This window comes from Gossypium hirsutum, chromosome D05, assembly GCF_007990345.1.
Source record: "Gossypium hirsutum isolate 1008001.06 chromosome D05, Gossypium_hirsutum_v2.1, whole genome shotgun sequence".
Taxonomy (NCBI): Eukaryota; Viridiplantae; Streptophyta; class Magnoliopsida; order Malvales; family Malvaceae; genus Gossypium; species Gossypium hirsutum.
Genome location: NC_053441.1, coordinates 20,081,636 through 20,101,569, shown reverse-complemented (window position 1 = coordinate 20,101,569; position 19,934 = coordinate 20,081,636). Strand labels below are relative to the sequence as shown.

Genomic DNA, 19,934 nt, shown 5'->3' with positions numbered 1-19,934 from the left:
TTCAGGGTTATTTGGATTTCTTTTTCCTTTTTTACTCGCTGGATATAAATTAGAAAGTTAAAAATGTTACCTCTTTGGTCAATAAAATAAAGTTAGATCTTTTTTTTTTTAAACATCCCTTTTATGTGAATCCCTTATTCAAAAATATGAATTTTTAATTTACAATTTTTTATTTAAAACGTGGTAATTAATAAAATTTAGATTAAAAAATGTCATGAGTTCATACTTTTTTAAAATTATGGAATTTAGTTTTTATATTTTTATTTTAAGATTTTTTTTACTTTTTAGATTTCAAAATTTAGATCTATCTCTTAACATTGTTAAAAAAATCGTTAAATTTATTGGTATGACATTTTTAAATAAAAATAATACTTACTTAGTATCCATGTAGTTTAAAATTAAATATTGTAGTAAAATTAAATTTAACGAAAATTTAACAAAATTAATAATTTGATCTAAATTTTGAAATTTTAATAATAGAATGACTACAATTTTTAGACACGAAAGTATAGAAACTAAGGGTCCGTTTGATTGCCAGTAAAATGTTTTTCGTAAAATGATTTCTGGAAAATATTTTACTTTTCTGTAAAATGATTTATTGAAAAATATTTTCTGGTATTTGATTGAATTGTGTAAAATATTTTCTGCTGTTTGATAGATTTCCTGAAAATATTTTCCAGAAATTTGTTTTTACATATATTAATAATTTTTTATATTTTAAATTGTTTTTACATATATTGCAATGATTTATTTATAATAATACTCAATTATTAAGCTACAATATTAATCGTTAAATTAAAAAAAATTAATATCAAATAAATTATTTGTAATTGTGTTAAAAAACAAGTATTAAATAATTATAAATTACTTCGAAATCACAATGAGTACTAAAAATTATATATTTCAGATTATGTATTACTATCATTCCCAAGAACACCTCTAGTGTACTCTAGATATTACAAGCATATTACAAATAATAAAAACGCAACGCAAGTACAAAACTGAAGGTAAACAAAGTGCATCCATTGACACCCTCATTATTTTCCATATTTTCAACACCTTACATGCCAATCATCTGCATCCTGAAAGTAAACAAAGAAGTGTCATCCATTGACATCCTCATTATTTTCCATATTATAATGGTCCATGGCAGCCAGGTAGTCCCTCTTCATGCAGCATTCGACCACCACCAACAATGCTTGACGGATATCGTCAGGAAGCACCTGCCATTCAAAAACATGACAATTAAATACTGGGTCTTGTGAAATCTAAATTCTGTGCACAATGCCGCAAACAAACATAGTGGATACCTATAGAAAATTTCAACAAATAACTGGTTCGCTCTTTGTTTAATCTTCTCATAGATTGAAAAAAAAAGGAATCAAAAGGTGCTGGGAAAAAAAAAGCAACTTCCCAACCATTAAACACTGCTAAAACCGTAAGGAACTGTAATGTTTTGTAGAAACCAATTTCACACAATTAGTATGGGGCAATAATGCAAGTTCAAAGCATGGGGATCAATTCATAATTGAAAGTGACTTAACTTCATAACATCCAGCAAAGGATGAGAGTCATGCTCGTGAATGGAATCATACTGAAGCAGTATGCACTTTTGGAGCTTAAACCTGTTTAATTGTGTTAGAGAAACTATAGGTTCAGTGACTCTATTTACCAAAAACAGGGACTTAGGGAGCAGACCACCAAGATAAATGCTGCAGAACATGGTTGACCATAAATATAACCAGAAAGCAGGTAGTAAACAACTTAGCCATGCAACGAGGCTGACAAAACCTTGTTATAAAGATGAATCTCCTATCCATCTGAACTCCAGGTTTACCAATGATTGGCTATATAACACAATCACCTGAATAATTCTTCATGAAGACTTCATTGACCATTACACTTTAATGCTATTTGAAATTATTGACCATATTAATATTCTTCCTAATTTAGCCTCCATTAGCCTACACATACCTGTAAGAGAACCTATGCTCCCATTAGCTTGGGGAAACAGGAAGCCTTTGATCATTTGACATCACACCAGTAGATGTGGCCACTTAGTAGGGAACACTTGCTAAGAAAATATTAAAAATTACGGATCATCATGATTTCTATCCCCTAACCAAGCAACTGTTTGAGCGTTCAAAGGGAATAAATCTCAAAACAAGCGATGAGAAAGCAACAGACATTCAGACACCAATAACACTTTGATCACTAGAATTCCAACTCGAAGATACCATGAATATATGTGAATAGCAGTAGAGTAATAATTCAACTCATTAATTTCTATAGCTTCGCCCATCTCTAGGCCCCCAGAGCAAGGGAACAGAAGTCACAGAACATCTCTCAACATTGCAGTCTTCTCAACTAGCAAATACAAGTCCTATACCTCTAGTTTTGATCTAACAAACAGCTAGTCTAACAACTTAATTCTTACTGATTTCATTAGTATTTCAAGTAAAATTTCAATTCCTTTAGGTAGAAAACCTATACTCCATTTAACTTGCTAACATATAGAGAAAAAGAAGGAAGATGCAATAATTCAAATCAACGAAAATATGTTTACCTTCTTCCTACAGAACTTGAACAATGGATTCAAGTAACGAGCACACTGCTTAAACGTGGCTACCATGGACTTCCCTTTTGCCGTTCTCTTTTCAGCCTCACCCATCTCATCCAACTCATGTTTCCACTCATTCAACACCTCTTGAAAAACACCAGAATATTATCTTCATCACACAGCTCATCGAAATTCGCCTTCATTCTTTCAAATCCTTATCCATATCCGATTCATTTTCGACTGAGGCTGATGCTGGATCACCCAATTTCTTACAAAGCTTCCATGTTCCAATACGAGTTCGAGCCCACAGAAAACCACAGCGATAATCAACAGAGAGGAATGAAGGAATGAATGAGGAGAGTGGGGGATTACTGGAAAAAGATGAGAATGAAGTTTTCTAACAGAAATGAAGGAATGAAGAATGAGGGACGGGAAAAATCGATAGAGAGGAAAGCCTGTAAAATGTCTTACGAAATTGAAAGGGGAACGAAATTGAAAGGGAAGACATTTTCCCTAAATTGCAAGGCATTTTACCCGTGTTTGGAGTTGATTTTCCAAATGGAAAATCTTTTCCGCCAAATAAACACCGAAAAAGTTAGAAATGATTTTTGAAAAATCATTTCCGTCAATCAAACGGACCCTAAATTCTATATTTTTGAAATGTACATGAACTTATAGCATAGTTTGACCTAATTTTTATAAATTTTAAATTGAAAAATGTATAAATATTTATATAAGTTAATTTTAAACTTTTTATTATCTATTAAAAAATGTCAATGCTCAATTAATATTGGAATTGTTGAGAGTACATGAGGATATGATTTACGCACCCTGAAATGCATTTATCTCTATTTTTAAGAGGAAAAAATATGAAACTCAATGTACCATTGAGTGTTGAGTGCGGAGATAATATTGTTGAGAGAGACAATTACAAACTCCGAACATAAATAATAAGTCAGACATGAAAAAAACCAATAAAAAATAGGTGAAACCACTTTTACACGAATATTTACAAAAGGTTTTTTTTAATAAGCATAAATACAATTTTCGCGAATTTTCTTATGTGTGCAAGTGCACACAATCGCTAACAAATAACATAGTAGTACATACTAGAGTTATCGTTTCCATAATGATTGAGTTTAAAACATAAATTGCAAAATTAACAAATGACAACTTAGAAAGTAAATTAAAATATGGTTGAATGAAAAAAAAATGTAAAACAATTTAAAAACAGTGACACAAATTAATAGTAAAGAAATGAAAAAACAGAATAATTATTTCCTCCTAATATGTAACTACTGGGAACAATATTGCGGCATTATAACAATTTATTAATTTCTATTAAAGTCACTATATTCAATCATTCAACTAATTTAACATATGTCTATGTCAATTTAATATCAATAATACAATTGCAAACACTATTCATAAAGGGTTATGCACAGTAACAATATATGTCTATATCATTACACATTTAAAATCAAATAAACTAAACATGCACCATTCGAGTTTTACGTCCACTAATCACAACCTTTTTAGAATCAATAATTAACTCAATTACCCACTGATGTTGATAAAGCGCAAGTATTAAACATGAACAACACTTGCTAGGCCAACTCCCTTTTTCTATTCTATTATTTTGCCCTATTGGGAGTGTTTAGACCTTTAAATTTTTGTAGAGCTTTATTTCTTCTAATTATTGGTCATCATTAACACTTGATTAAGAGACCAGTTAAACCCAAAAGTTGATTTGATGTTCTTTAACTATGAGGTTTCCAGTATGTTCCTGTCAAGCTAGTTGCTGCGATTTTGTTATAAGCATTAAGGTTTTAGATGTTGAAATTCAACATATTATTTTCTCTAATTTTCCAATGTTCTATTAGCCACCTTTAAGAATAAAATTTCACTTTTGGAATTGGTCAATAATTATAAATATCAATATACGATTATAAAATTAGAATTATTGGTGATATGGTGCGATATAATTAGTCAATGATTTTTGTTAAACAATATTGAAATTTGAGATGATTTAAGTAACGAAGGAATAGATTAAGTATTACTTTTGACAAAAAAATAAGTTTAAGTGTCAATTTAAGTAAAGAGATAGTTTAAGGTGCAAATTGTCAATTAGACGTGTGTGTATATATATATGATCCGTAGCCTGGTTTAACTTTATTGGCATACTTCATTGGATCACAATTATTAAGATACGGGCTTTGTTGGCATAATAATGATTTTATTGATTAAATTGTTAGGATTTTAAACAAATACCCATTATAGTTGATTTATCGGCATTTTAAATTACCATATGTAGTTTCTTATTAGTATTTTAAATAAATAAACTTTATATATTATATATTATAAATTATGTATAGAAATATAATTATTTCCAATTTAAGAACGGTTGTTTCTAAAATAAAATGTAGTTAATGGTATATATATTTTTGATGAAAAGTAAATAAAATTACATTAAATTAATTGATAAAAAATATCACTAGCTTTATCTTATTGAAGGACTCACATCATTTTAGAAAGAGACACATCGACCACTTTTAAATTTGACAGAAAATATAATTATATTTGTTAAAACTCATGTTCATATTAAAAAATTCTCAACACCTTTTAGTTAAGATGTAATTTGAAGAAATGTTAAATTAAAGAATGAAATTTGCTAATATCTACAGTACATTTTAAGTGCAATAAAAAAATATTTAATTTTGAATGTATGCTGATATGAATTTTTATATGATATTAATATAAATTTTAATAACAAATGATCAAACAATACTTGAAGAAACGTGGAACATTGTGAGGATAAAGATTAAGTATTCGAAGTATGTAAAAAAAAAAATCAAAATTAGTGACTAACTTCGTGTTATTTATTTAAAATATTGTTATTAAACATGAACAAGGTTTGATAATTGAGCTTCAAATTTCAAACTTCGCCTTGAATTTTTTTTGCTAAGATAAATAATGTTACTAATGGTAGTTAATCCATAAAAAGTTAAAAAAAATTAGGAGCGATCAGTTTCATATAAATCCCTTTTATTTGTCAGATCAAGTTCCTATAGTGCAAACCCGACGCGCAAAGAAAAGCGTTCGTTAACTTGTTCTCTCAACTGACCGAATCGTGTTAAGCAATCTCCAAACTTGCGCGTTATTGATTAATCCCAAAGCCATCACGTTTTCCCATATTTTTCCTCCCTCGAGCTACCTTGTTTCCCTCTAATTGGCTCATTTACTCAAAGAAATTAGGGCATTGTTTCTAGGAAGATCGCGGGTAATTCTCCTCGACGTTCAACTCATCGAGTTCTCATTTCCAACTCACCGATTTGCCAACTCCTCCTCCAGTCTTACCTTGAATCGTCTCACGCGCCGGTGAAGAACGGTCTCGAGGTGTTCGACTTGAAGGAGGACGACTGGATTTTGGAATTGGCAGCTGATAAGTACTTGAGCGAAGTGAAAACCCTAATTTGGAAAACCCTGCAACTCTGAGATACAAAATTCTCGAATACGGTACGCTTCTAAAAGAAAAGAAGGGAAGTTTAACTTTATATTTATTATTATTGCTGAAAAAGCCGCTAGTTTATTATCATTTTTTTCTGTCTGATTTTAAATGATCAGAATCCTTTCCTTTTCGGTAAGTTTAAGGCGATATGATGGAAATTATTAAATCTTAGCCATTAATTGTATGATTTGGTTCTATATTAAGGTCTCGGTTGTTTCCCGGTGGTTTATCAACGAGGTTATGGGAAACAGTTTGCTTCACTTTCTTTCTTTTATTGATTTTCATAATCAGTGAATGTTGAAGCTCTTAGTTCACATTTGAGGTAGCTCGAATGTTTCCATGTTATCAACTTGTGGAAATATTGTGAACTACTAGTTTTATGGATGATTTGATCAAACATGCTTGATAAGTTTTAGTTGTATCCAACAAGTCGATGCTCCTTTTATTTCCCACTGGCATGATAACATGTAATTTTGTTCGGGTTGCTTGTGTTTGGGTTTACTGTTTCCTTACACTAGTAGCTTAATAATCAACATGCAATTCACAATGGATATTGTTGTTTTTTCTTCTACTTCATGCATTCGGGTGGTAATGGGGGTTAGATAGTGTAACTCATATTCTCTTTAAGGTAATGTTATGTGCAACATTTATCCGCAAATTTGAATTATAGGATAATCGTAAGATGTGTGGACTGTGGATGCTCCATATTTATATATAACTCTGCTGTTCTGATAGCAGTTCTTTTACATTTGTTTCAAGTTGGCCATGGTGCTGCTGTTCTAAGAAAGGAAATGGACAACATTCCCTGTTTAGATGTTGATGCAGTTGACGGTGATTGTAGTTGTGATGTTACTACCCCTGTTGCCTCGCTGGGTAGTGATGAAAAGGATTGCATCTTAAAGGAAGGAAATCCCAAACTGAATGTTTCCCCAGAGTCAAAGTCTACGCATTCTGAACAACAGGCAGACTTAGCAAAAGATAGCCATGAGCCTAGATGTACCTTTACTGATATGGATCCAAGAGATTCATGTCCTGAAGTACCTTCACCTGGAAAAAGACAATTAAACTGTGCCCTTTCTAATTCTCCATTAATTGTACTTTTCAAGTTTTTCCTAAACTACATTTTGAATACAATATTTTATATTTTGGCTTGGGCTTAGATTGTTTTAACATTGCAGAATAAGCCAGTTGATATGGCTTCAGATGCTAATGAAAGCATGGCTGAAAGATCTCCAACTAGTCCTTCTTCAGATGTAGCAGAGGATGATGGTATTCTTTCAGCTTTGAAAATTTGTGTTCATTTTTATCAATGGTTTGTATGTTCTAAACATAATTATCTGCATAATTTCAGTTTCTTTGAATGGCGACATGTCAGACCATTGCTTTGGCGATATCCCTATGGTAATTTCCTTTTCATATAAATATATTAATTATTAATTAATGGTAACTAGCTTGGAGATGCTGTAGAGTGTTATTTCATCTTTAAGGAGTTCATCATATACCAATTGTTCATTAACCAATTTATATAATCTCTCTGGTTATTGATTCTCTGAATATTTCCTGTCTGCAAGTAATTTTAGGGTTCTCTTTGGTTGACACACAGTCTCCGTTTACTTATAAAGCAATATTTCCTGCATCCTGAAACAACGTCGCTTTTTTTGCATTGAAACTCCAATTGTTATTTGCCCCTACTTGCATTTGCTGTTGCTTGGTCTAAGAATGCTTTTCCTCTAATTGTAATGGAATATTTACCATGCTCGCAATGAGCTGTAGGTTTCTATGGTTTGGATTTGTGAATTCAACTTGGAGGTTGAGTTCGAAACTTGTGGTGGGTGGTGAGTTTATGAAATAGGAGAGAAATACTTTCTTTGTGCAACCTAAAGGCTCGATGAGCTTCCACATCCATCTATATGTGGAAAAAAGATACCTTTAACTAGATATCTGGGGGACTTTGTCAATTAAATTGTAAACAGTTTCCAGGAAAATTATTTTCCAATAAGATACAAATTAATTACTGCCTGCTATTTGTTCTGTAAGCTTTTCACATTTGTTTTGGTTATCCTTCTTGTGAAATTGCAGGATAACTTAGAGAGGACAGTTGTTATCTGTCCGGATTATGTTCTATATCAAAATGATTATCATACAGGTGTCTCAGTCATTTTTTCTCCTAGTGGTGTCAAAATTGAGGGCTCAACTGTGAGTGAACACCAAAGAACCTTTAGTTTCGAAAGCACAATTGATGATATTATTAGTATCAATTGTCGGTGGTTTCAAAGGGTGAGTCCTAAATTGGAATATTTGAAGTTAGCACTTTTGTATGCTTTCTTGGTATTAACAGTAAAAAGTTTTCTGTATGGACTGCATATTAGGTTGGATATATGACATTAAAGATGAAAGTCCTATCCAAGGTTGTGATAGAGGCTGAGAATGCATGTGACACTTCAGGTCAGTGGCCTTATATGGCTTATATTGCCTGTGCCGATCTGAGCAAATGATGTATATTTTTTGTTTCCATCAAAGGAGAGGAATGGAAGAACTTGGAGAACTCCATAATGTGATATGAACTTGGTGCAGCTAGAACTAATATTTCATAATCTGTTATGTATATGATGCATTGTACTGGAAAAAGAATGTTGATTTGTTATTCAAAATTTTGTTGTTTTCACCTAGAAAATTTGAACGCAAGTAATCATTTCTTATTGGACATAATGAATATGCTTAAATGGCTTATTTGTTGTAAATTTGTTTCCTACCTTTGTAGGGGGTGAAGGTTTATAGGATTTGATTTGAACCTAGTTCAATCATTTCTCTTTGTTTAAAGTTACTTTGACCACGATATGGAAGTTAGCCGTCAGCTAACAGTTTCTTTTTTCCTTTTTATCTGACTTTATCTGCTCATGTATATTTCTTCCAGCCGATGAGGAGTTGAAATTTACAGTTATTGACCCCAGATGGTCCGAGAAACATGCAGCAATCATGTCATTAAATTTTCAATACCAGGCCTTATGGAATATTATGCCAGAGTAAGCTTCTAAATCAATGTTTCTTTTTAAAACTATCTTCAATCCTAATTGTCAGTCTGTTCATTTAATTTTTGAAATTTTATGTTGCTATTTATTTATTTTTTAAAAGGCTCTTACTTGCCTGTAATGATATTATGTTGTTAAATCTAGAGCAGGCTAAAATATTCTTTTTTTTCTACTTTATATTGCATATGGTCACAGTCCACTTGTAGAAATGGATGGAGATGATTCACTTGTACAAAGGTCCTATTTTCCCAAGTAAGTTACGGAACTATCACATAACCAAAGAAAAGGGGATAAAAGTGTTGTCGTCTTTAATGTTTCCTCAATCTTTTCTTAATTCATGTTCTTGTTGGACATCATGTACTCTTGCTTATGTTCTCTAGTTTTACTCAAAACACATATTTTGCAGTTTTGACGAGCCTTTTGAGGAGGTTATATATCCAAAAGGTGATATTGATGCAGTTTCCATTAGCAAGAGAGATGTTGATCTGTTACTACCAGAGACATTTGTCAATGATACTATCATTGACTTCTACATCAAGTAAGATGCATGTAGTTTTTTCTCATTGCATATCTTTATTTTCAAGGAATGCTGCAGAGTCAAAATTGGAACATAAAATCTAGGGTTTATGGCTTACATATGTAGTTCTTTGTAGAGAAGCTTTAACGAGGTTTGTTTGATAGGTATCTGAAGAATCAAATTCAACCTGAGGAAAGGCTGAGATTTCACTTTTTTAACAGTTTTTTCTTTCGGAAACTTGCTGACCTTGACAAAGATCCATCCAGTATTTCGGATGGCAGGGCTGCTTTCCTTCGCGTTCGTAAATGGACAAGGAAATTGGATATGTTTGGAAAAGATTACATCTTTATTCCTGTAAATTTCAGGTAATATTTTTGTCAAACACAATTATTTATTTCTTTGAAGATATAACATATGAGAATTTGTGAGCTAAGATAAAGTATATATGCATATTGCTAACAGTCTTCATTGGAGTTTGATAGTCATATGCCATCCTGGTGAAGTAGCTGGTTTTAAAGGTACATTCATGTCACTGTTGAATTTCATTCGGGAGTTCTACCTTTCGTTCATGCATTTTTGTCATGTTTCAGATGAAGACTTGGACAAGTCATCCAAAGTACCATGCATATTGCATATGGACTCTATCAAAGGAAATCATGCAGGTCTTAAAAATCTTGTCCAAAGGTATCCTCAAGCTTTTACAATTGATTTATTCAACTTAATAAATGCGTGCCCCTGCAAAATTCCCTTACTTTTTCACTGATTTTCCTGATTCACGGTTGGGTCTCTAAGTGGGAAGTACTGAAAGCTTTTCTAGATTACATATAAGAACTTTCGCTTTTGATTCTGAAGCTATCATCTCATCTCATCTCATATCTTAGCTTGGTTAGGATGTTTATTTTGAGCAGCATTTTCTAGTTGTTGGAACTTCAGTTCTGCAAATTTAGTTTCATATAATATTTCTAGAGCTATTCAGTGAGTGGAAAATCTTGTCCAAAGGTATCCTAAAGTTTCTGCCATTCATATATTTGACTTAATTTTTCACTGTTATTACTTAATAATATTTCTAGATTAAATGTAAGATCTTTTGCTTTTGATCTCTGAAACTATCATGTTATATCTTAGCTTGGTTATGATGTTTATTTTGAGCAACACGTGCTAGTTGTTGGAACTTCAGTATTCTGCAAATCTAGTTTCATATAATATTTCTAGGCTTATGTTGGAACTTTAGCATTCTGCTGAATGGTCCTTGTGAGTTTGCCATGGAACATTAACTTTTAAAGTTGGATTGTGTTTTTGTGATTGAAGGATTAGTGTGCCTCTAGTCAAATGTGCAATAGTAAGAGTAGTAGTATTAATAAGGCGACTAATTTTTCATTCACTGAATAGTTTGTACTCTACCTGATTTTAGATATCCGGGTTAGTGTGTGATTGTTGTTCTTTCCATTGAGTTTGCTGTAATATATGCTCATCTGTGATAAGATGAGCCATCATTAACCATTCATTGGTGAAATGATTGAACTTTCCTTTATTGTGTTAAACATGAATTAGAGCTTGAGAAAGTTTCTTCAGCAAGATTCTAGAAAACATAACCTTCAGATGCAGAACTTTATTTGAACCCATTTTCAGTTATCTTTTGTATGGGGTGTACTTTTGCTCATGCATATGTAATCTATATGGAAAGCACTGCATATTGTGTTTTTTCTGGTCCTTCCACTGACCAGGAAAATGGAGGAATGCACACTGCCTACTATTGAGCTTTAGGTACTTGAGTTTCTTTTTTTCTGTTTTGCTTAACATTCAGCAGTATTTTACACAAGATGTAAGTTGTGTAATCAAAATCCTGTTCAGCTTCGTTGCCATTAGAAATACCACTCGTAGTCTGAGTTTGTGGAGTTGGCTTTAGATATACTGACCAAGTTCTTTTCTTCCCTTCCTTATGGTGAAACACTATAGCTTCGAAATCCTCTATTGAAGTTGCATAAATTTGTAATTTCTTATTGCTAATACCAAAAAAAAAAAAAAAGAGAGTAAAAGTATCATGTTGAAATTTGACTTTATAAAGTAGCAAAAAAGAACTAGGAGGAGAATACATCAGAAGTGACTAACATGCTTTAAATTGCAGCAAATGGTAGCCTTTAAACGAAAGTGGTTCAAACCTTATTTGTATTTACTGGTCTCGTCGTATCTTTATTTTTTCTTTTCTCCATTTTGGTCATATACAAATTAATTGAAGAATTTTTTGATTTATTCTAATCCTTCATGATGAATATTTTTGTTTACATCTTTGATTTCATGCTTGTTCACTTTTGTGAGTCTTTTAACTTTGTTTTATGTCCTTCTTTAGCTGGTATGCATTTTTGAATACTAAATCTTGCAAGTTCTTGGCATGGCTTTTGTCCCTTAAAATGATAGTTACCTTTGGGAAGAATGGAAAGAGAGGCACAAGGAGACATCTGAAGATCTTTCTTCAAAATTCTTGAATCTGCGGTTTGTCTCACTTGAGGTATTGTTAATCTCAGTTTTAATAGCAGCTATTTTAAGGTACAGTCTTGGAATAAGAATTTCCTTAACTTCTTGCACCCACCTGGGGGGTTTAAGAACCAGTCAGAACTGCTTTAAATACCATGATATCTTGTCCCATTTGATTCTTTGCATTGAAATTTATCTGATAATCTTGTTTTAGGGAAGCTCTTGGGGTTGCCACTATCTTTTATTTGCACTTTTTGTCTAGCGCACGGAGTGAAAATACTTCAGTAGTGCTGCCTCAAGTCACTCTATGTCATGATGAATGCTATGTATTTATTTGCTATACAATTATTTTTACACTAAATATGCCAGCTTATGAAGAACAAAACTTCATTTCAGTAGGCTGATGGCATATTATGTAATCCTTTTATCTGACGTTTTGTTCATTTATTATTAGCTGCCACAGCAGGAGAATTCATTTGATTGTGGTCTGTTCTTACTCCACTATCTGGAGCTCTTTTTAGCTGAAGCTCCTCCTAACTTCAATCCATTCAAAATAACCAAGTTCTCCAACTTTGTAAGTGGTCTGCGCAGTTATTTTGATGCATAGCTCAATTGATGCTTAAGTTTGTAATTGTTATCCAAGCTCCATCCTTTTTTATATTTATTTTGTAATTTTGTTAAATTTGTACCTTCTTATTTTCTGCTCCATATCTTTCCAGTTTGCTATTTAAGTGATCTAGGGTTTTCTATTGAAGTGTAAATGGTTTAATATGAAAATGTTTCTGAGTTTGTTCTTAGGAGTTAGGACCAGGAAATAAGTTAAGATGTTTCTTTAAGATAAGCTGGTAATAACATCGTGACTATCTGTTATCAATCTTGTATTGTTATATGCTTTGTGTAATCAGCAGTTTTGTAATTTTGTTTTGTCTTTGTTTTCTTTCCCAGCTTAATTTGGATTGGTTCCTACCTACTGAGGCATCTCTAAAGCGCACTCTCATCCAGAAGTTAATCTTTGAACTCCTAGAGATCCGTTCTCGGGAAATGAGTTCATCTGATTGCAGTGAAGAACCTCATTCCTCTAGATTTCCAGAAGAGATTGGAAATGGAGGTGTGGAGTTTGTTTCAAAGAGTGTCAGCCCAGAAGTAGCTTGTCATGGGAATTTAAATCCCCAAGCAAGCCAAGGGATTGAAATGACTCTGTTAGCATCGTCTTCTATGAGAAATGTGGAGACTGTTAATGATTCTGGCTTGGTTCTTAGGGAGTTCTTTGAGCCTGGTGTTACCGCAGGATCTTTGCTTGGACAATTTCAATCTTTTGACCAGCAGCCTTCATATTACAATATGAATGGAGCTGTATCACCTAGAGAGGTATTGAATTTCATCATGTTTTTTATAATCACTTGTTTGGCCCAATTAGGTCTAAAATGCATTTGCTGCATTATATTTATATCTACTTAATTTCTTCCTTGCTACCTTCTTGCCCTATATATTTAGACATTCTTATGCACAAGATAAAAAGGGGAAATGCTTCTATTACAGTGAGAAATTAGGGAATAGAGGAGTGGCTTCTCCCTTTGTATCATATTCAGTGTTCTAAGTTGGCTTGGTAATTTACTATTATGCCAGTGAATCTTCTATTTCTAAATTCGAATAAGAAAGAGCTGTTTTATTTTCAGCAAGAAGACGTGCAAACTGGTCAACAGTTTGTATATTTGGCTTCTGGAGAAACCAGTTTTCCGCAGTTCACTGGAATCACGTCTCAAGCGTGTGAAGTTCCATATTCATCGAGTGGTTTTGTCATGGGCAGTTCATGGAATCCTGGAATTTCCTTGAGAGGAGGGAACAAAGTTGACACATCGCATGAAACATCTTGTACCTCTGATGATGGCGATGATATTGGGATTATTGAAAATAACCCGATTGAGGATAGTGTAGTTCTGATTGAAAAACGGGATACAGATCAGGAACAATCTGAGTCAGTAGAAAATGTTGAGTGTCTGAAGAAAGGTTTCATGCCCGCCTCCATTGAGGTGCTGGAGACTTCTATCACCGATGTCCCTGGAGCTTCTGAGGACACTGACAAGATTCATGATAAAACTGGAGATGCAGATCTTCCTTCGAAAGCTCACTCGTCTGTTGTGTTGCATCAAAATCCTGGTGCAGCAGTGAACGAGTTAGATGTGGATCCCGAAATGGTTGAGAACATGGAGTCCCAAGATAATAAAACTGTGTCATCAGATCAAACTCTTGGTACGGTGCTGAACCAGTTGGATCGGGATTCCAACCTGATTGAAAACGAGGCTAGTTGTGATGAAGTGCAAACAATTATTGACGACCTACCGTCTAAAGATAACTCAATGTTATTATCAGATCAAAATCCTAGTATGGTGGCTGAAGCATTGAATCAAGATTCTGAAGTGGCTGAAAACAAGGAGGCTATTGTCAATGATTCTCTTGCAGAGTTATCTGAGCAACCGGCAGCAAAGAGGATGCAACAATTGAATCAAGATTCTGAAGTGGCTGAAAACAAGGAGGCTATCGTCAATGATTCTCTTGCAGAATTATCTGAGCAACTGGCAGCAAAGAGGATGCAACAATTGAATCAAGATTCTGAAGTGGCTGAAAACAAGGAGGCCATCATTGTCAATGATTCTCTGGCAGAGTTATCCGAGCAACCAGCAGCAAAGAGGATGCGGCTTTCGCCATCCCTTGAGGAGGAAGTGGACTCCTAGGCAGCCTGTCAAAGAGGGATTTTGTTTATGCAAGTAGAAGTAGGACAGGATGAATTTTTCTTACACCTTATGATGCTAGGAACCCAAATCTAAGTGAAATAGTAATTGTTTGTAATTTGAGCTATGAAGGTGGGACAGCAATTGAGTAGTTTTGGATACATTTCTTGCTTTCATAGCTAAATCATACAAGAACTAACGAAATTCCCTGCCTACCAAATTATACAGTATTAAATTCAGAAAATTTAGATTGGAAATGATATTTCTCTATTGAGCTGCTGCAGATTTTGCAAAAGATTTAGTCTATAAGCTATAAGCGAATTGTGTTTTGTTAATTGAATTTAAAATTTGTCTCAAATTTTCTTTAAAAAATCAAGTAATTTTAATTTTACAGTGTTACCATTTAAAATACTTCAAAGTCTGGAAGTTTATATAATTCAGTGAATAAGATGTGAAATGTCCCATGGATTCTACTTCTCTTTTTTCCCCAATTATTTGCGGGAAAAAACAAAACAAATAATTCGAGGCGTTGGATTGTACTACTTTGACGATCGCAAATGCATTATGAGCCCTCGGTAACAAGGCGCTCGCATTAGAACATGGCTCTTATTATGTGCAAAAAATAAAATAAAATTTTCGATCAACAGACCGTTCTCAGTCTCAGCACACTGTCGTTTTCCTCTGAATCATCGCCATTTCTGATTTCACTAGAAACCCCCTCCCAAAGATTCTGATTTTCATGGAATTAGGGTTAGGGTTTTAGCATTTCGCGCGCGCACTAAAAAAAAGGGAAAGAATGAGGCAGCCATATAACTACAATCACCAGGTTCATCAATCTCAAAGAAGTGCATTTGCCGCGCTTTTCCTTGTTCTCTTGCCAATTTTTTTCCCAAATCTCTTCGCCCCTCTGGGACGCGCCTCTCCCTCTTTGTTCTCCGTAATTCTTCATTTTGCGATTACTGTTTTCTTTTTTTTCTTTTACTATGATTTGTTTAAGAATTAAATAATTAATTGAAAGAACTGTTTCTTTCCAGGAATGGAATGCTCCGAAACCAAGGCACTTGTCTTTACTTGAGGTCGCTTTACATTGGAAAACGGTTAATATCCTTTCTAGTTTGTTTTTAGTTCAATGAATTTGTTTATTTATTGGTTAAAAGTCTTCGAATTTCAATACTATGTTTCTTAATGTTCTGTACTCTCAGCCGATTAAACAAGTGTTCGATCTCTGGTCTCCCTTGCCAAATCAAGGATGGAAACCTTGCATCGACTCTGCCGATACCCCATGTAAGTGATTGAAGTTTATATTATGAGATTCTTGGATTTGATCATAAAAAAAAAAACTAATAATAAGCTTGTATCCACTTCTTGAAGCACTGCCAGAGAGATCTCAGGGGTATATTCAGGTATTTCTTGATGGAGGATTGAACCAGCAAAGAATGGGGGTGAGTTCATGAATAGCTAATGCTAATGCACGTCTTTTGCTGTTTAATTTTAATGCTCTAATTTTTTTTACTTATTTATTTATTGTTACCAAGATATGTGATGCAGTTGCTGTCGCTAAAATATTGAATGCGACACTGGTGATACCGCACCTTGAAGTCAATCCTGTTTGGCAAGATTCAAGGTATTTCATGAGCAAGATATTCAGCCTCTTATAGGTTTTTTTTTTTTAAATTATTATTATCTTATCTTTTAATCTGAGGAAATTTGGTGGTTTAATTTTGCAGTTCATTCACAGATATATTTGATGTGGATCACTTTATCAATGTCCTTCGAGATGAAGTTTCTATAGTTAAAGAGTTGCCTACAGAATATTCTTGGAGCTCACGGGAATATTATGCTACAGGTATAAGAGCTACTAGAATCAAAACAGCACCTGTTCATGCTTCAGCTGACTGGTATCTGGAAAATGTGTTGCCTGTTATGCAAAGGTAAAGCTTTGAGCAACAAATACCATTTTCTTTGGTAAATTAGTAATATTTTCAGTCCTTATGTGAGATATCCACTTGGTGACTAATAGTCCTGGAAATCTCTGCACTTGTGTGTGCAATTCAGCTACTTCAGAAAAACAATATTGTTTATGATAGTTGACAAATCTTTATGGATGCAGTTATGGGATTGCTGCTATATCGCCATTCTCCCATCGTCTAGCGTTTGATAAGTTGCCTGTGGAAATCCAACATTTACGTTGTAAAGTAAACTTCGAAGCTTTAGCTTTTGTTCCTCGGATAATATTAATTGGAGAGACCCTTGTTAATCGACTCCGTGATCCTTCTGGGAAGCTTCAAGCGTCAGGCACTGCAGTTCTACGAGAGAGAACAGATGATACAGAGAAAGGGAGAGCTGGAAAGTTTGTTGTATTACATCTTCGCTTTGACAAAGTATGAAACCCAACTCTTTTAAATAATTAGTAAACCGATTTATAATCTAATTTGTAGTGTTCCTAGAGCCTCTTAGGCTAAAAGTAGATGTTGCTTAGTCCTTTTATAACTGAAAAGAATGCACTCTCATTAAATAATTTCTCGGGATTGTTCATTGGTGCACTACATGACATTGCAGTTGGTAGGATATAAATAATATCAAAAGCATATTTACTTGTATATATTGAGTGCCCTTTTATGGTAGTTTCTGGGTAGGTGATTTATTACACCATATGGTTTGATGAGTGTTGAATCTATGGGTTATTATTGCTTTTTATCAGGATATATATATGCTGTAGCAATTGTAATTACCTTTCTAATTAGACTTTGTGCAGGACATGGCTGCTCATTCAGCTTGTGATTTTGGTGGAGGCAAAGCTGAGAAACTGGCCCTAGCTAAATATCGCCAAGTTTTATGGCAGGGAAGGGTTTTAAACTCTCAATTCACTGATCATGAGCTGAGAAATCAAGGGCGGTGCCCATTGACTCCGGAGGAAATTGGATTGCTGCTAACTGCTTTGGGCTTCAACAATAATACTCACCTCTATCTTGCTTCACACAAAGTCCGCTTTCTTCCTTCTTTCTTAGTCTGTTTGATCTGTCATGTTCTCTAGGTTACATTTGAAAGCTTTTGTTTTCAGTGGGACTATGGTTTAAAAGGAGCATTCCCCCCCTCCTCCCCCCCCCTTTTTTTTCAGGTTTATGGAGGAGAGGCAAGGATCTCAACATTGCGTGCTATGTTTCCCCTCATGGAAGATAAGAAGAGCCTTGCTTCAGCGATTGAGCTCGCTGAGGTTGAAGGTAAGGCTTCTTTGATGGCTGCTGTTGATTATTATGTGAGCCTTAAAAGTGACATCTTCATCTCTGCTTCTCCTGGAAACATGCACAATGCTCTGGTAAGAATCTCCTTTTAAGGTTCCCTTACAAATTTCAGCTTTTTTATTGTATTTGAGTGCCCTACATAGGACAAATTTCATAAATGAGAGCTCATATATATCTGTTTTCAGCTTGGACATCGAGCTTACTTGAACTTGAAAACCATTCGACCGAACATGTTACTGCTGGGCCCACTATTCCTGAACAAAACCATAGAGTGGTCAGAGTTTCAGCATGCGGTTATCAATGGACATAAAAATAGGCAAGGCCAAATGAGGTTAAGAAAGGAGAAGCAATCTATATATACATATCCAGCCCCAGATTGCATGTGTAGAGCTTAAACTTCGTAAACTTTATGGTATGAAGCTATTTTAAGTGTCTTTTCTGTTTGCCAATATTTTTTGATATTTTTCATCGTGCTTTTTTTAACCCGGATGAGTTTTTACGGCATTAAAATCAAATGATCATGTATTTTTTATACTCTGTTTTGCACACTTGCTGAGAGTATAGGTCGAGGAAGTGATAATATTCTGAATTATTCGAGGATTCTGTTGATGCATAAGGAAAACCAACCTAAATTCTTTTATTTATTTAATAATTTTCAGTTAGCAGTTATTTATTCACTGTTTTTTCTTTCTTTGGTCGGTCTTAACTTCAAATTTTCATCTTATCTACTTTACCCTTAACGTTCGATCACATTTGATTCGCTATGATAGTGTTAGCAAGAAAAAGGAAGGCTGACTTGGGGAAAAGCTATTAACCGTTGTGTTTGAGTGTGCAATAATCTCCAGACCAAAAATTCAGCCGCCACTTGGGTTTCAATATATTATATTAGAAGCTTAAGTGCAAAATTGGCCTTCCAAACTATATTGTTTTTTCACTTTTAAGGGTTTGTTTATTAATTAAATTTGTCTCATTTTATTTCAATACTTGATACCAATCAATGAAAATATCAGGGCAAATGAGATGAGATTAATAGTTTTAGTATATTGTTCACGTGAGAAAAGTGGTGAAGTTTTAAGAGTTTATTCTGTAGATTAAGACAAATTCAATCTATGAGTGAAAATAAAATAGTAATAAAAAACTTTCGTGAAAGACAGATAAATAGTTTTTTTTTTCTTTTAAATAAAATACTAATAAGATAATGTGGGTGAGGAATGGAAACCGGAAATTTTATTTAAAAGGAAAGAAGATTAAAATTTCTATGGGAACTAGAATTGAGAAACAATGGAAAGTTATAGGTGAAGTGTTTTATTATTTAAATACTTGTAATATATTTAACGTTATTAAAAAACGTTAAATAACATTTACACATTTTATCTTTTGTTTTTTTTCAAATATATATTAATTTTTAATTAAGTTGGCGTCTGGTTAATATGTGACATCAACTTAACTAAAAAAAATCATATTAGTATTTTTATGCAAATTTTTCTTATATAATTCTTAAATATCCACTGGAGTATAGGGTAATTTGCTATTTATTTTTGAAAGGTAATGAGCTAATATTTATACTATTATTTAAATCTCTAATTGAGTTAATATGTAAATGATTAGATTTTAAAACATAAGTCATGTTATATAAATAATTTAATTTATTTTAAAATAACTCTCCTAAATTTTTTAACTTGATTGTACAAGGTTTCTTTTATTTTAAAAATTTAATTAATAAAATTATTTACATTTTTATGACTTTTATTAATGATTACTATTTAAAAAAAAACATTGCTTAAATATTTCTTTATTCCTTTCACCCATTAGAGTGTATCACATTAGTGTGTTTGGCTTCACTAATAAATGAAAACCATATTACAAATGATAGAATT

At 33.3% G+C, this 19,934-nt stretch overlaps 3 protein-coding genes across 11 annotated transcripts; 2 read left to right on the top strand and 1 right to left on the bottom strand.

Moving 5' to 3' along the window:
* Nucleotides 1–881: 881 nt before the first annotated feature.
* LOC121217831 (pre-mRNA-splicing factor 18) lies at nt 882–3,111 on the bottom strand. 2 transcript variants are annotated; one of them, XM_041094243.1, is made up of 3 exons: nt 2,567–3,070; nt 1,136–1,223; nt 882–1,050 (listed from the first exon to the last, which is right to left on the bottom strand). In XM_041094243.1, the coding sequence occupies exons 1-3, from the start codon at nt 2,669–2,671 to the stop codon at nt 968–970; spliced, it is 276 nt and encodes a 91-aa protein (XP_040950177.1). In that variant the 5' UTR covers nt 2,672–3,070; the 3' UTR covers nt 882–967. The 2 variants fall into 2 exon arrangements, with proteins under 2 accessions (XP_040950177.1, XP_040950178.1); XM_041094244.1 differs by having other exon boundaries at nt 882–1,223; nt 2,567–3,111.
* Nucleotides 3,112–5,648: 2,537 nt separating this feature from the next.
* LOC107913106 (probable ubiquitin-like-specific protease 2B) lies at nt 5,649–15,072 on the top strand. 5 transcript variants are annotated; one of them, XM_016841562.2, is made up of 17 exons: nt 5,649–6,076; nt 6,828–6,916; nt 6,950–7,162; nt 7,247–7,337; nt 7,420–7,469; nt 8,148–8,345; nt 8,438–8,513; nt 8,983–9,091; nt 9,293–9,349; nt 9,504–9,635; nt 9,779–9,979; nt 10,077–10,132; nt 10,205–10,298; nt 12,030–12,120; nt 12,541–12,660; nt 13,032–13,454; nt 13,763–15,072. In XM_016841562.2, the coding sequence occupies exons 2-17, from the start codon at nt 6,860–6,862 to the stop codon at nt 14,816–14,818; spliced, it is 3,024 nt and encodes a 1,007-aa protein (XP_016697051.2). In that variant the 5' UTR covers nt 5,649–6,076; nt 6,828–6,859; the 3' UTR covers nt 14,819–15,072. The 5 variants fall into 5 exon arrangements, with proteins under 5 accessions (XP_016697051.2, XP_016697052.2, XP_016697049.2 ...); XM_016841563.2 differs by having other exon boundaries at nt 6,807–6,916; XM_016841560.2 differs by having other exon boundaries at nt 6,828–7,162.
* Nucleotides 15,073–15,360: 288 nt separating this feature from the next.
* On the top strand, nt 15,361–18,701 carry LOC107913107 (O-fucosyltransferase 31). Of its 4 annotated transcripts, none has more exons than XM_041094242.1 (11): nt 15,361–15,641; nt 15,850–15,912; nt 16,018–16,099; nt 16,187–16,257; nt 16,351–16,439; nt 16,543–16,746; nt 16,926–17,010; nt 17,098–17,196; nt 17,571–17,798; nt 17,934–18,131; nt 18,243–18,701. In XM_041094242.1, exons 1-11 carry the CDS (start codon nt 15,612–15,614, stop codon nt 18,450–18,452), a joined length of 1,359 nt encoding a protein of 452 aa, XP_040950176.1. In that variant the 5' UTR covers nt 15,361–15,611; the 3' UTR covers nt 18,453–18,701. The 4 variants fall into 4 exon arrangements, with proteins under 4 accessions (XP_040950176.1, XP_016697055.1, XP_040950175.1 ...); XM_016841566.2 differs by having other exon boundaries at nt 15,362–15,752; XM_041094241.1 differs by having other exon boundaries at nt 15,364–15,641; nt 16,926–17,196.
* The last annotated feature ends 1,233 nt before the right edge of the window (nt 18,702–19,934 follow it).

Bases quoted from the DNA above. Each gene is read 5' to 3' on its own strand.
- LOC107913107 (XM_016841565.2), top strand. From the start codon at position 15,612: ATGAGGCAGCCATATAACTACAATCACCAGGTTCATCAATCTCAAAGA. The intron at 15,913-16,017 runs GTTAATATCCTT...CTGTACTCTCAG, and splicing joins TCGCTTTACATTGGAAAACG to CCGATTAAACAAGTGTTCGA. The intron at 17,197-17,570 runs GTATGAAACCCA...GACTTTGTGCAG, and splicing joins TACATCTTCGCTTTGACAAA to GACATGGCTGCTCATTCAGC.
- LOC107913106 (XM_016841560.2), top strand. From the start codon at position 6,860: ATGGACAACATTCCCTGTTTAGATGTTGATGCAGTTGACGGTGATTGT. The intron at 7,338-7,419 runs GTATTCTTTCAG...GCATAATTTCAG, and splicing joins AGATGTAGCAGAGGATGATG to TTTCTTTGAATGGCGACATG. The intron at 7,470-8,147 runs GTAATTTCCTTT...GTGAAATTGCAG, and splicing joins GCTTTGGCGATATCCCTATG to GATAACTTAGAGAGGACAGT.
- LOC121217831 (XM_041094243.1), bottom strand. From the start codon at position 2,671: ATGGGTGAGGCTGAAAAGAGAACGGCAAAAGGGAAGTCCATGGTAGCC. The intron at 1,224-2,566 runs GTAAACATATTT...TTTGAATGGCAG, and splicing joins TCAAGTTCTGTAGGAAGAAG to GTGCTTCCTGACGATATCCG. The intron at 1,051-1,135 runs ATATGGAAAATA...AAGGTGTTGAAA, and splicing joins GGCTGCCATGGACCATTATA to ATATGGAAAATAATGAGGGT.